The sequence below is a fragment of the Hyla sarda genome, chromosome 11, assembly GCF_029499605.1.
Source record: "Hyla sarda isolate aHylSar1 chromosome 11, aHylSar1.hap1, whole genome shotgun sequence".
In the NCBI taxonomy this organism is placed as follows: domain Eukaryota; kingdom Metazoa; phylum Chordata; class Amphibia; order Anura; family Hylidae; genus Hyla; species Hyla sarda.
Genome location: NC_079199.1, coordinates 15,391,188 through 15,407,243, shown reverse-complemented (window position 1 = coordinate 15,407,243; position 16,056 = coordinate 15,391,188). Strand labels below are relative to the sequence as shown.

Sequence of the window (16,056 nt, the reverse complement as noted above, 5' to 3'; positions counted from 1 at the left end):
GAAAGACAGATAGATAGATATGAGATAGATAAATATGAGATAGAAATGAGATAGATAGATAGATAGATAGATATGAGATAGATAGATAGATAAATGAGATAGATATATATGGGATAGATAGATAGATAGATAGATAGATATGAGATAGATAGATAGATATGAGATAGACAGATAGATAGATAAGATAGACATATATGGGATAGATAGATATGAGATAGATAGATGGATAGATAGAGAAATAGATAAATGAGATAGATATGAGATAGACAGATTGACGTGAGATAGATAGATAGATATGAGATAGATGGATAGATAGAGATAGATAAATGAGATAGATATGAGATAGACAGATAGACGTGAGATAGATAGATAGATAGATAGATAGATAGATAGATATGAGATAGATAGATAGATAGATAGATAGATATGAGATAGATAGATAGATAGATAATGAGATAGATAGATAGATAGATAAATGAGATAGATATCTATGGGATAGATAGATAGATATGAGATAGATAGATAGATAGATAGATAGATATGAGATAGATAGATAGATAGATAGATAGATATGAGATAGATAGATAGATAGATAGATAAGATAGACATATATGGGATAGATAGATAGATAGATAGATAGATAGATATCAGATAGATAGATGGATAGATAGATAGATAGATAAATGAGATAGATATGAGATAGATAGATATGAGAAAGATAGATATGAGATAGATAGATAGATAGATAGATATGAGATAGATAGATAGATAGATAGATAGATAGATAGATAGATTAGATAGATATGAGAATGAATGTAATATAACTGGACTCAGTCCTCCCACTTTTGGCACAGTCTCTATCCTTCCCTTTTGTTACACCCCATATGATTGACAGCTCTCCCCCTGCTACAATGTATCACTTCATCCAGTATAACAAGAAAACATACAAGGGGGTGACTGAAAACACAGACACTGACTATTCACCAGCAGGAGGAGGAGGACTGTGGGAATAGTCACAATAACCAGAGAAGCCACAGTTTACACTTCAGTCCTCTCCCCTTGACAGCAGCCACACGGTGCACTACAAGTACAAGCCATCAGCACTTACCTCCCGTCACCTTCCTCATCCTGCACAAATGACTGAGCACAGAGGGGACAGACAACATGGTGCAGCCACCATCTGTTTATTGTCGAGAAATTCCTTTAACTTACGATATAAATAGCACATTCTGGTACAGTGTATATCTGTGCAACATTGTCTGCAACACACGGAAATTATATACAGGTAATGGTATATACAGGTATGTACAGGTCCCAGCATGTGTGCAGCTCAGCAGCGTCCTGTGTGCAAAGTCCCCCTGTCCACCAGGTCCATCAGCCCCTCAGCCCTGGTCAGCAGTCCGAGTCCAGGTCACTTTTGCTCTGCTCCTCTGTTTTCTCTGTGGAGGATTTGGGACCTTTATTCCATTTCTGTCCATTCTCTGACTCCTCTGAGGAAGATCTCTTCTGCCTCCTCCACTTTGCTCTGCGGTTCTTGAACCAAACCTATAAGAATGGGGGGGGATGACATGAGGTTACTTGTCATGGTGAGGATGGAGGTGGTAAGAATAATGACTATATTCATGATAATCATCAAAATAATAATAATGACTATATTCATAATAATAATAATAATAATGACTATATTCATGCTAATAATAATAATAATGACTATATTCATGCTAATCATCAAAATAATAATAATGACTATATTCATGCTAATAATAATAATAATAATGACTATATTCATGCTAATCATCAAAATAATAATAATGACTATATTCATGCTAATCACAATAAGAATAATAATAATGACTATATTCATGCTAATCACAATAAGAATAATAATATTGACTATATTCATGCTAATCACAATAATAATGACTATATTCATGCTAATAATAATAATAATAATAACTATATTCATGCTAATAATAATAATGACTATATTATTAATAATAATAAAAATAATAATGACTATATTCGTGATAATAATAAAAATAATAATAATGACTATATTCATGCTAATAATAATAATGACTATATTCACGCTAATAATCAAAATAATAATAATGACTATATTCATGCTAATAATCAAAATAATAATAATAATAATAATAATAATGACTATATTCATGCTAATAATAATAATGACTAATTTCATGCTAATGATAATGTCAAGAATAGTAATAACAATAAAAAAAATAATAAAAATATTTTGTATAATACTACTAAATAATAATAGTACTAGTAATAATAACAATAATAATAAATATTAATCATGATAAATAATAATAAAGGAAAAAAATAACAACATATAAATAATCATCATAAAATTATATTGGTAATAAAATACTACTACTAATAATAATTATTATTATTATAATAAAATAATAATATGGGTAATAAAAGACTACTACTACTAATAATAATAATAATAAATAATAATTAAATTGGTTTTAATAATAATAATAATAAATAATAATAATTTTGGTAATAAAATAATAATAATATTGGTAATAAAATACTACTACTACTAATAATAATAATAAAAATAAATAATATTGGTAATAAAATAATAATAAAATTGGTAATAAAATATTATTAATAATAATAATAATAACAACATATCCTTTGCATTTGGTGTCATTACTATTGCCTGTTTTTCAAAACTACTCAGTACCAGCAGTTCTGCAACCTGTGCCACCCTGGTATAACTACAACTCCCAGTATGTCCTATGTTGCATGCTGGAAGTTGTAGTTTTTACAAAATTATTGTAGAATAAATTCTATTCTAGCAGATGACAATGCATTCAATTCTTACCATCCTTGGGCAGTTTTTTAGCAAGAAAGTTACAGTGAAGTGTTTCCCAACCAATGGATTTCCAGCTGTTGCAAAACTACAACTTCCAGCATGCCCAGACAGCGAAAGGCTGTCTGGGCATGCTGGGAGTTGTAGTTTTGCAACCGCTGGAGGCACCCTGGTTTGGAAACACTGCTAAAGTGGTAAAAAAAAAAAAAGTATGTAACACACTGGGATGGCATTGTATGGGCTTCTCAGAGTTGGCACAGTATGGCACAATCCCCTGGTTGAATGACTAGTGCCATGAGGGTGCTGACAGTTCATGGGTTAATCTACAGGCTGAGGACTCTGGGACTCACCTCCACCTTCTCCTCCCGGAGGTGAACCCTCCTGGCCAGTTGCTCCCTGGTGCCCACATCTGGGTACTTGGTCTCCTGGAATAGGTTCTCCAGCGCCTCCAGCTGCTCATCCGTGAAGATGGTCCTGTGCCTCCTCTTCCTCCTGCAGTGCAGCTGGTTAAGGAGCTGGAGTTCTGTCCGGGACAATGTGCCCACATTCATATAGGGCAACATCTGTGGGGGCACTGGGGGCATCAACACCGAGCCTGCCCCTTCATAACCTGGGGGAGATAGAGGACAGTTAGTGACTGGGGCCTGTAATGCCTCACCCTTCGACTGCACCTCCAATAAATGCCCCACATCCTATAACTGCCCCTTTCCTATAACTGCCCAGTGCCCCTATATATATCAATCTGCCCCGTCTTGTAATTGCCTTGTCCCGGCCCTGCTTATCCTATAACTGCCCCGTCCTGTAATTGTCCCATATAACTGCCCCGTCCTGTAATTGTCCCATATAACTGCCCCGTCCTGTAATTGTCCCATATAACTGTCCCGTCCTGTAATTGCCCCATATAACTGCCCCGTCCTGTAATTGCCCCATATAACTGCCCCGTCCTGTAATTGTCCCATATAACTGCCCCGTCCTGTAATTGTCCCATATAACTGCCCCGTCCTGTAATTGTCCCATATAACTGCCCCGTCCTGTAATTGCCCCATTTAACTGCCCCGTCCTGTAATTGTCCCATATAACTGCCCCGTCCTGTAATTGCCCCATTTAACTGCCCCGTCCTGTAATTGTCCCATATAACTGCCCCGTCCTGTAATTGTCCCATATAACTGCCCCGTCCTGTAATTGTCCCATATAACTGCCCCGTCCTGTAATTGTCCCATATAACTGCCCCGTCCTGTAATTGTCCCATATAACTGCCCCTGACCGCCCCAGACCCTGCACTATAATAACTTCACTGTATTGATTATTGATATAAGCTCCACACAACCTGATCGATCGATAGATAGATAGATAGATGATAGATAGATAGATAGATATGAGATAGATGGATATGAGATAGATAGATAGATATGAGATAGATAGATAGATATATATGAGATAGATAGATAGATAGAGATGAGATAGATAGATATGAGATAGATAGATAGATAGATAGATAGATAGATATGAGATAGATAGATAGATAGATAGATAGATAGATAGATAGATAGATATGAGATAGATATATAGATAGATAGATAGATAGATATGAGATAGATAGATAGATAGATAGATAGATATGAGATAGATACCGTAGATAGATAGATATGAGATAGATAGATAGATAGATAGATAGATATGAGATAGATAGATAGATAGATATGAGATAGATACCGTAGATAGATAGATATGAGATAGATAGATAGATAGATAGATATGAGATAGATAGATATGTGAAAGATAGATAGATATGAGATAGATAAATAGATAGATATGAGATAGATAGATAGATAGATAGATAGATAGATAGATATGGGATAGATATGAGATAGATAGATAAAAGATAGATAGACAGATGGATAGATATGAGATAGATAGATAGATAGCTAGATAGATAGATAAAAGATAGATAGATAGATAGATAGATAGATATGAGATAGATAGATAGATATCAGATAGATAGATAGATAGATAGATAGATAGATAGATATGAGATAGATAGATATGAGAAAGATAGATAGATAGATATGAAATAGATAAATAGATAGATAGATATGAAATAGATAGATATGAGATAGATAGATAGATATCAGATAGATAGATATGAGAAAGATAGATAGATATGTGATAGATAGATAATGACAGTGTAAAAAGTGTCATATACTGTAATAAGTTATATTAATAATATCTTCTGCTTTAAGTTGTTTAATTGTTATAAAGTATTATTACATCTATATTATTATGATGAGGATTATAATTATCATCATTATGATCCCACAGATTACTGTTTATTTATGTATAATAATATCATACTTTATGAAAATTAAAATGACTGATGTGCTTCATTGAATTGATATAACTGATCTCAATAATAATAATGACATTATTATTATTATTATGCTTCAATTCTTATTATTGTGCATCAAATTATTCTACAAAGAAATTTTTTAGATTTCCCTGAAATGTTTCAATAACTTTGAAACTATAATGAAATCTCTGAGTATAATCACTTTCTATAACACTCATATATGATGTGATATTATGTTGACTTAGAAATTCATGCACATTGTGTATACATCATGCACATTGTGTATACATCATGCACATTGTGTATATATGATGCACATTGGTTACAGGAAAATTGATTATATATATATTATGCTTCAGAACTTTTCCTGAATAGTAAAGCTAAATGTACAATGTTATTTATTATTAATATCAGTTAATACTGTGATGATAATGATTATTGATATTGTATTCCTATGATTATCTGACTTACTATTGTTATAATGATAATAATTATTATTATGTTGTTATTAAATACTGGTGTATTCAAGCAAAGTAAGAAATATAAATAAACACAATGTAAGGACCCGACACCCTGCTCTCTTGTGTACTGTATGGGGCTCATGGGTGGCAGCTTGTACATTGTGCTCTGTTAGGTGTTAGGGAATTCTTATGGGATCTTTATGGGATCTTTACTTTTTTCTGCGTAGATAGAACGAAAGTGAAATGTTTCCTACTCAGCCTCATTGTAAGGAATAATTGTATCAGGGATCAGATACATTATATAGAAACTCCCGACTATACTGGAGAAAGTGCTACATAACTAGAGTGATAGGAAAAGTATAAAAAGTATAAGAATACAAATAGAGATCATCACTGAAAGTAAATATTATAGTGAAAAAATAGGGATATAGAGGACGAACAGCAGAAAGATAGATAAAAACTCCAAAAAAGAGCAGCACTTCTGTCTCTAAAATGGCTTCGTGGGCAAAATGAAAGATCGCATCACATCATGTGAATAAAGACACCTACTTTATTTACTTTATAGGAGTAGATAGATAGATATGAGATAGATAGATATGAGATAGATAGATAGATAGATAGATATGAAATAGATAGATAGATATGAGAGAGATAGATAGATAGATAGATAGATAGACATGAGATAGATAAGATATAGATAGACAGACAGACCGATAGATAGATAGATAGATAGATAGATAGATAGACAGGTAGATAGATGGATCGATAGAAAGATATAAGATAGATAAATATGAGATAGATAGACAAACAGATAGATAATAGACAGACAGATAGATAGATAGATAGATAGATAGATAGATAAAAAGATATCAGATAGACAGATGGATAGATATGAGATAGATTGATAGATAGACAGACAGACAGACAGACAGACAGATAGATAGATAGATAGATATGAGATACATAGATAGATATATATGAGATAGATAGAGAGTGAGAGATAGATATGAGATAGATAGATATGAGATAGATAGATAGATAGATATGAGATAGATAGATGATAGATATGAGATAGATAGATAGATAGATAGATAGATAGATAGATAGATATGAGGTAGATAGGTATGAGATAGATAGATAGATAATGAGATAGATAGATAGATATGAGATAGATAGATATGAGATAGATAGATAGATTAATAGATATGAGATAGATAAATAGATAGATATGAGATAGATAGATAGATAGATAGATAGATAGATATGAGATAGATAGATAGATATGAGATAGATAGATATGAGATAGATAGATATGAGATAGATAGATAGATGGATAGATAGACTCTTCTTTACCTGTGGCTGTAGATACACACGAGCATTGTTGGGCCCCCAGAGGTTGCATGGTTCCACAGCAGGAGGGGCCCACAGGAGCCTGTACATGTAACTGTCCATAATAGTAGTTGTTGAACCCCAGCCTAGATCCATTGACGGCCTGTAGGGCAGATGTAGGGGCCACTGCCCTGTTATAGAATCCGTAGTCTGCGCCCCCATAAAGCGACTCCCCCAGACCGGAGAAGAGCACAGGTCCATTCTGTGGGATCAGGACCGACTCCTTACACCGAGGCCTGGCTGCCAATATGTTGTCAATGCTGAACATGCCAGAGGGCATTCCACAGGGCTGTGTGCCAGGGAAACAGACGGGTCACAGGGTTCTTATGGGGGGCTCCTCAGGAATGGACCAGAAATCCTCAGTTTGGGGGGGATCGGGAGGGATCTGTGATCTGTAACTTGTCCTGTCTCCTTCCTGCAAACTTTCTCCAGCCCCATCCCATGTGTGTGCAGCTTATATACACCCACCACGTCACCCTGGAGCAGACCCTATACAGCAGCAGCACCAGGGCCAGGGCTGGCAGGGGGAGGGGGCACAGCCCAGTGGGGTGAGCTGAGACTCATCTGTATATTGGGATTTAATGAAATCAATCTAATCCACTCCTTTAGTCTTCTCCTCCTCAGCCCTGGGAGCTAATTGCTGCTCCATATAATCTGATTAATACCATTGTGCTCACATCGGGGGCTATAAACCCATTCATTGTATGTAATGGGGGGATTAATGGGTGCTACTTCCCTGTCCCGTAAGCCCTGTTAACCCTTCACCTGCCGCGGAGTAGTGACCACATCCTCACAAGGTGAGTCCCTTGCTGTATAAATAATTGTTTTGTTATTTTATTTTAAACAGATTTGATTTGGAATTTTTAACAAACATAGAAAAAAAAATTATATATATATATATATATATATATATATATATATATATATATATATATATATTACTAAGTCAGTGTTTCCCAAACAGGGTGCCTCCAGCTGTCGCAAAACTACAACTCCCAGCATGCCGGGAGTTGTAGTTTTGCAACAGCTGGAGGTCCACACTTTGGAGACCACTACTCTAAAGTTGTCGGCTGTCTGGGCATGCTGGGAGTTGTAGTTTTGCAACAGCTGGAGGCACTCTTAATATATATGGGGGGGTAATCAATGAGGGGCATGATGGGAGTTGTAGTTTCGCAACAGCTGGAGGTCCACAGTTTGGAGACCACTACTCTAAAGTTGTCAGTGGTCTGGGCATGCTGGGAGTTGTAGTTTCGCAACAGCTGGAGGCACTCTTCATATTTATGGGGGGGGGGTCATCAATGAGGGGCATGATGTAAGTTGTAGTTTCGCAACAGCTGGAGGTCCACAGTTTGGAGACCACTACTCTAAAGTGGTTGGCTGTCTGGGCATGCTGGGTGTTGTAGTTTCGCAACAGCTGGAGGCACTCTTAATATATATGGGGGGGGGGGTCATCAATGAGGAGCATACTGGGAGTTGTGGTTTTGCAACAGCTGGAGGTCCACAGTTTGGAGACCACTATTCTAAAGTGGTTGGCTGTCTGGGCATGCTGGGAGTTGTAGTTTAGCAACAGCTGGAGGCACTATTAATATATATCGGAGGGGGGGTCATCAATGAGGGGCATGCTGGGAGTTGTAGTTTTGCAACAGCTGGAGGTCCACAGTTTGGAGACCACTATTCTAAAGTTGTCGGCTGTCTGGGCATGCTGGGAGTTGTAGTTTTGCAACAGCTGGAGGCACTCTTAATATATATGGGGGGAGGGTCATCAATGAGGGGCATGCTGGGAGTTGTAGTTTTGCAACAGCTGGAGGCACCCTGGTTGGGAAACACTATACTAAGTTCTTTAAATCTTGGAAGGATCAGGATTAATCTGACCTGATGGACACAATGTTATCGGTGCAGATCGATAGGCTGCTGATGGGAGAATATATTAATAAATCGCTTAAAACCATTAGACTCGCAATAATTAGCCAGAACTGAATTCACGCGTTTCGGGGGTTTATTTGACTAAGTCAGTGTTTACCAACCAGGGTGCCTCCAGCTGTTGCAAAACTACAACTCCCAGCATGCCCGGACAGCCTTTGGCTGTCCGGGCATGCTGGGAGTTGTAGTTTTGCAAACAGCTGGAGGCACCCTGGTTGAGAAACACTATCCTCAGTTCTTTAAAGCTAGGAAGGATCAGGATTAATCTGACCTGATGCACACAATGTTATCGGTGCAGATCGATAGGCTGCTGATGGGAGAATATATTAATAAATCGCCTAAAACCATTAGACGCGCGATAATGAGCCGCGAACTGAATTCACGCGTTTCGGGGGTGATGAAGGATCCGGGGGGTCATCAATGAGGTGACAATAAGTGAGTGATAGGTGGTTAATAGGGGAGATGATGCTGCCGGGGCTGCAGAGTATTTTGCATTTATTAGGGATTGGGGCTGACTGTCTGGGTGATTTGCTGCAGCCTCGGATGGTCACGGCTGCTCCTACAATCCACAGGAGGGGACACAATGACATTACACTGTTTACCCATCAGAGACTTATCAGAGGACGAGGAAATTGTACAGAACAAATCACAACAAACTATTAGTCTCTGTTTACACGGAACAAATCATCGCGGCCGCAAAATAATGGAAATCAGCGGCATTAGTCTGGAGAAGTGGTGAAAGATGTCCCCTCTACCCCCGACCTGCTGTATACATCTCATCTGTATATAGGGGAATTATTAGTATTAGATTGTGATGGGGGAGGGGGGGGGTGTGGAGGAAAGATGGAGATCAAGACTGATAGATAAATAGGCAGATAGATAGGAAATATATGGGAGATAGATAGATAAATAGATAATTATGAGATAGATAGATAAATAGGCAGATAGCTAGGAAATATATGGGAGATAGATACATAGACAGATAGATAATTAGGAGATAGATAGATAGATAGATAGATGGGATAGATTGAGAGTAAATAGATATGAGAGAGAGAGAGAGAGAGAGAGAGAGAGAGAGATCTGAGACAGATGGATAAATAGAAAGATAGATAGAGAGTAAAACGATAAAGATAGATAGATATGAGATAGATAGATATGAGATAGATGATAGATATATAGATGATAGATATGAGATAGATAGATGATAGATTGACATGAGATAGATAGATAGATAGTTAGATAGATGGGAGATAGATAGATATGAGATAGATAGATAGATAGATATGAGATAGATAGATAGATATGAGATAGATAGATATGAGATAGATAGATAGATAGATAGATAGATAGATATGAGATAGATAGATATGAGATAGATGATAGATATATAGATGATAGATATGAGATAGATAGATGATAGATTGACATGAGATAGATAGATAGATAGATAGATATGAGAGAGAGAGATAGATATGAGATAGATAGATAGGAGATAGATAGGTAGATATGAGAGAGAGAAAGAGAGATAGATATGAGATAGATAGATAGATATGAGAGATAGATAGATAGGAGATAGATAGATATGAGAGATAGATAGATAGATAGATATGAGATAGATAGATAGATATGAGATAGATAAATAGATAGAGAGTAAATACATAGATAAATAGACAACATAAAACGGTAAGTCTATACCATAGATCAATTCATAAACTTATAAATGTTTATTTGTTGGAATCATTTATTTTATTTATTTATGTAAAGTGTTAATTATTCCGATTGATTGTGGGAACAGTCCTGTTATGTTACATTCGTTTATCTTCTGTTTTTCCACAATAACTTTGTGAATTTATAAATATGACCCCGTGTATGAGAGATCAGCAGTATTGTCGGTGTATACACCCGGAGTATATAGAGATGATAGTATAGAGCCCTTCATCCTCCGGAGCCCCTGTATACACCTATATACTCAGCCTAGTCATATATACACCTGTAATGATGGATACAATGTATCAGTCCACACAGATCACTATCTACAACATCTGTCTGCAGACTGACGCTTCTTAGCACTTGTGGAACTACAACTCCCAGAATGTCTTTTTCTCCCATCTGGAGGCGGCGGTTGGAGCATGCTGGGAGTTGTAGTGTCTCACCAGCAGTCATTCCTCAGCTTGCAGTCCACATTACACATCTAATCGTGATAATTTTCATCCATCTGGTCTCTAATAAGTTGTATATCAATCAGATATCAGAGATCCCGGTAATAAGTTCTCCCTGGGACACAAAGGAGACGAATGTGAGGAATAAATCGGCCGCGCGGCGCAGATAATGGTTGCTAAGCGATCAAATCTTAGCAGTAACAATCCCAGCTGGGGCGCAAAGCTGCGCCTGGTCCGAGCATTGATTCTGCGACATCTCTGCGCCTGCCGCCCCTATAATCCCTCATATTAGGGAACATATGAGGATAATGAGAGTTATGGTTTTATCTGTGATGGGAAGAAGAACAAAACTTCTACAATAATAATAATAACAACACATTACTGTATAAATGAGGAGAGACACATATACATACACTGAGAGAAGCTGTTATCTATCTATCTATCTATCTATCTATCTATTTATCTAATATCTATCTCATTTCTATCTATCTCATATCTATCTGTCTAATATCTATCTATCTATCTCTATCTATCTCATATCTATCTATCTATCTATCTATCTATCTATCTATCTCATATCTATCTATCTATCTCATATCTATCTATCTCATATCTATCTATCTATCTCATATCTATCTATCTATCTATCTATCTATCTATCTCATATCTATCTATCTGTTAATTATCTATCTATCTGTCTGTCTATCTATTTCATATCTATCTTCTATCTATCTCATATCTATCTATCTATCTATCTCATATCTATCTATCTATCTATCTATCTATCTATCTCTTATCTATCTATCTATCTATCTATCTATCTATCTATCTCTTATCTATCTATCTATCTATCTATCTCATATCTATCTATCTATCTATCTATCTATCTATCTATCTATCTATCTATCTTATTTCTATCCATCACAGCGGAGAGCAAGCAGTTACCTATGATGTTATATTACTATATTACTTTTATTATATCTGATCCCTATTATTGTTTATATTTTACTATTTATATACTTTATGATATAAGATAGACATGTGTAATTCAGACAATAATACTGCAAAATAAACTAATAAAATATTTATGTTCTGGATTAGGACTGCAGTCTAATTGTTTCTCTTATGCTGGACAGATAGAAAATATGAGATAGATAGAGATGAAATAGATATGAGATAGATAGATATGAGATAGATATGAGATAGATAGATAGATAGATATGAGATAGATAGATATGAGATAGATATGAGATAGATATGAGATAGATAGATAGATATGAGATAGATAGACAGATAGTTATATACATAGATATAAGATAGATAATAGATAGATATGAGATAGATAGATATAAGATGGATAGATAGATAGATATGAGATAGATAGATAGATATGAGATAGATAGATAGATATGAGATAGATATGAGCTAGATAGGAGATAGATAGATAGATATAAGATAGAAATATAGATAGATAGATAGATATGAGATAGATATATAGATAGATAGATATGAGATAGATAGGAGATAGATAGATATAAGATAGATATATAGATAGATAGATATGAGATAGATAGATATGAGATAGATAGGAGATAGACAAATGAATAGATATGAGAGAAAAAAAAGAGATAATAGAACACTAGAGCGATAAATAGATTAATAGATAATAGATAGATAGGCAGATGTAACAGATGTAGATAGATACAACTAGAAACCTACTACACAGAATAGAGGGATTTCCCATAATGCTCTGCTTTCCCTATTACATGGGACACTTAGTGAAATGGGACCCAGCACTCACTGATGATTGGGCCATCGCTGGTTTGTCGACAAACCACAAAAATCAAAAAACTTTGCTATTCGGCCACACGTGGCCTTATGTAAACATAGACCAGTGGTCTCCAAACTGTGGTCCTCCAGATGTGACAAAACTACAACTCCCAGCATGCCCGGACAGCCAACGGCTGTCCGGGCATGCTGGGAGTTGTAGTTTTGCAACATCTGCCGATCCGCAGTTAGGAGACCACTGCCATGGGTCCTGTGAGATGGTCACGTGACATCATTTATCAGCCCCGGCCGGCGTCGGCTCCTTCGCACCCTTTGGCTGGCACCACCTCGGTGACAGGTGACTAACGCGTTTCACTCTGTTTGGAAAAAGTTTACCCAAGACTCAGCATATTCCAACAAACATGGAAGATGAAAGACCCGCAGCTCGACGCGCCTGCCCGCGCCTTATAGCTCTGCGTTACACAGCCCTGACTCCTGTCCATCAACAGCTCCATTTATGATACATTACACCAAACAGCATAAAAGCAACAGAAACCCCTAAATCCCATCACTCAAAGCGGGACGGATGTCAGAGGTGGAATCAACAAGTTTCTTAATGGACTCCACGCCAGCATGTTAAAATAAAGCAGACGACTTCGGCGCGGTCTATAGGCGATGCTTTAGCTCCGCCCTCATAGATTTAGGGGGGGAGATTCATCAGGACCCATGCTGAGGAAAAGATAACCAGCTGCCCATAGCAACCAATCAGATCGCTTCATTTATTTTTCAGAGGCCTTTTTAGAAATGAAAGAAGCTTCAGTCATGGCCATAAATGTTGGCACCCCGGAGATTTTTCAAGAAAATGAAGTATTTCTCACAGAAAAGGATTGCAGTAACACAGGTTTTGCTATACACATGTTTATTCCCTTTGTGTGTATTGGAACTAAACCAAAAAAGGGAGGGAAAAAAGCAAATTGGACATAATGTCACCAAACTCCAAAAATGGGCTGGACAAAATTATTGGCACCCTTTCAAAATTGTGGAAAAAATAAGTTTGTTTCAAGCATGTGATGCTCCATTAAACTCCCCTGGGGCAAGTAACATGTGTGGGCAATATAAAAATCACACCTGAAAGAATTTAAAAAGGAGAGAAGTTCACTTTGTCTTTGCATTTGTCTTTGCAAGGTTACAAGTCAGTCTCCAGAGATCTAGATTTGCCTTTGTCCACAGTGCGCAACATTATCAAGAAGTTTGCAACCCATGGCAGTGTAGATAATCTCCCTGGGCGTGGACGGAAGAGAAAAATTGATGAAAGGTGTCAACGCAGGATAGTCCGGATGGTGGATAAGCAGCCCCAAACAAGTTCCAAAGATATTCAAGCTGTCCTGCAGGCTCGGACCATCAGTGTCAGCGTGAACTATCCGTGAACATTTAAATGAAATGAAACGCTATGGAGGAGACCCAGGAGGACCCCACTATGGAGGAGACCCAGGAGGACCCCACTATGGAGGAGACCCAGGAGGACCCCACTATGGAGGAGACCCAGGAGGACCCCACTATGGAGGAGACCCAGGAGGACCCCACTGTGGAGGAGACCCAGGAGGACTCCACTATGGAGGAGACCCAGGAGGACCCCACTATGGAGGAGACCCAGGAGGACCCCACTATAGAGGAGACCCAGGAGGACCCCACTGCTGACACAGAGACATAAAAAAGCAAGACTACATTTTGCCAAAATGAACTTGAGTAACCAAAATCCTTCTGGGAAAACATCTTGTGGACAGATGAGACCAAGATAGAGCTTTTTGGTAAAGCACATCATTCTACTGTTTACCGAAAACGGAATGAGGCCTACAAAGAAAAGAGCACAGTACCTACAGTGACATATGGTGGAGGTCAGTGATGTTTTGGGTTGTTTTGCTGCCTCTGGCACTGGGGGCCTTGAATGTGTACAAGACATCATGAAATCTGAGGATTACCAATGGATTTTGGGTCGCACTGTACAGCCCAGTGTCGGAAAGCTGGGTTTGTGTCCGAGATCTTGGGTCTTCCAGCAGTACAATGACCCCAAACATACGTCAAAAAGCCCCAGAAATGGATGACAACAAAGCGCTGGAGAGTTCTGAAGTGGCTGCAATGAGTCCAGATCTAAATCCCATTGAACACCTGGGGAGAGATCTTATAATTACTGTTGGGAAAAGGCGCCTTCCAATAAGAGACCTGGAGCAGTTTGTAAAGGAAGAGTGGTCCAACATTCCGGCTGAGAGGTGTAAGAAGCTTATTGGTGGTTATAGGAAGTGACTGATTTCAGTAATTTTTTCCAAAGGGTGTGCGACCAAATATTAAGTTCAGGGTGCCAATAATTTTGTCCAGACCATTTTTGGAGTTTGGTGACATTATGTCCAATTTGCTTTTTTCCTCCCTTTTTTGGTTTAGTTCCAATACACACAAAGGGAATAAACATGTGTATAGCAAAACATGTGTTACTGCAATCCTTTTCTGTGAGATATACTAGAAAATTTCAGGGGTGTCAACATTTACGGCCATGACTGTATCTGATTGGTAGCTATGGGCAATTGGTCGACTTTTCCTCTTTGCAAGTTTTGATGAATCTCCAACCCTTTGGGGGAGATTTATCAAAACCTGTCCAGAGGAAAAGTTGCCCAGTTGCCCATAGCAACCAATCAGCTCATTCTTTCATTTTAAACAAGGCCTCTGCAAAATGAAAGAAGTGATCTGATTGGTTCCTATGGGCAACTGGGTAACTTTTCCTTTGCACAGGTTTTGATAAATTTCGTCTTCTGGCCAATATTGTCCATGGCCACCATTGCATCATCCAAGCCCAACCCTGAATGGCAAAGCTGACTACACATGCCATGGTATGGGAATAAGGGGATGCATTCAGGGGTCTGGAAAAGCGGGATACCTAAACAATCTTGTTTAGTTCCATACATGAATGCAGTTGCTTTATTTTCAGGTTTTGTACAAATTTGCCTTTATGTCGGCGCCCATTGGGCAAGGTGGTGTCTTAAGGCATTTATGGGGAAATGGGGGGCTATCCATCACCCAGAGTCATGGTAGTCTAAGAATCTTTAAGGGTAGGGTCACACGTAACGGATCTGCAGCGTATTTTACATTGCGGATCCGTTACGTGTGACCCTG

At 37.7% G+C, this 16,056-nt stretch overlaps 1 protein-coding gene across 1 annotated transcript; it reads right to left on the bottom strand.

The window, feature by feature from the left end:
- Positions 1 to 1,179: 1,179 nt before the first annotated feature.
- On the bottom strand, positions 1,180 to 7,430 carry GSC (goosecoid homeobox). Its single transcript, XM_056545877.1, has 3 exons — positions 7,013 to 7,430; positions 3,202 to 3,461; positions 1,180 to 1,545 (listed from the first exon to the last, which is right to left on the bottom strand). The coding sequence occupies exons 1-3, from the start codon at positions 7,326 to 7,328 to the stop codon at positions 1,393 to 1,395; spliced, it is 729 nt and encodes a 242-aa protein (XP_056401852.1). The 5' UTR covers positions 7,329 to 7,430; the 3' UTR covers positions 1,180 to 1,392.
- Positions 7,431 to 16,056: the final 8,626 nt, after the last annotated feature.

Bases quoted from the DNA above. Each gene is read 5' to 3' on its own strand.
- GSC (XM_056545877.1), bottom strand. From the start codon at position 7,328: ATGCCCTCTGGCATGTTCAGCATTGACAACATATTGGCAGCCAGGCCT. The intron at 3,462-7,012 runs GTAAAGAAGAGT...TATCTCCCCCAG, and splicing joins GTGTGTATCTACAGCCACAG to GTTATGAAGGGGCAGGCTCG. The intron at 1,546-3,201 runs GTGAGTCCCAGA...CCATTCTTATAG, and splicing joins TCCGGGAGGAGAAGGTGGAG to GTTTGGTTCAAGAACCGCAG.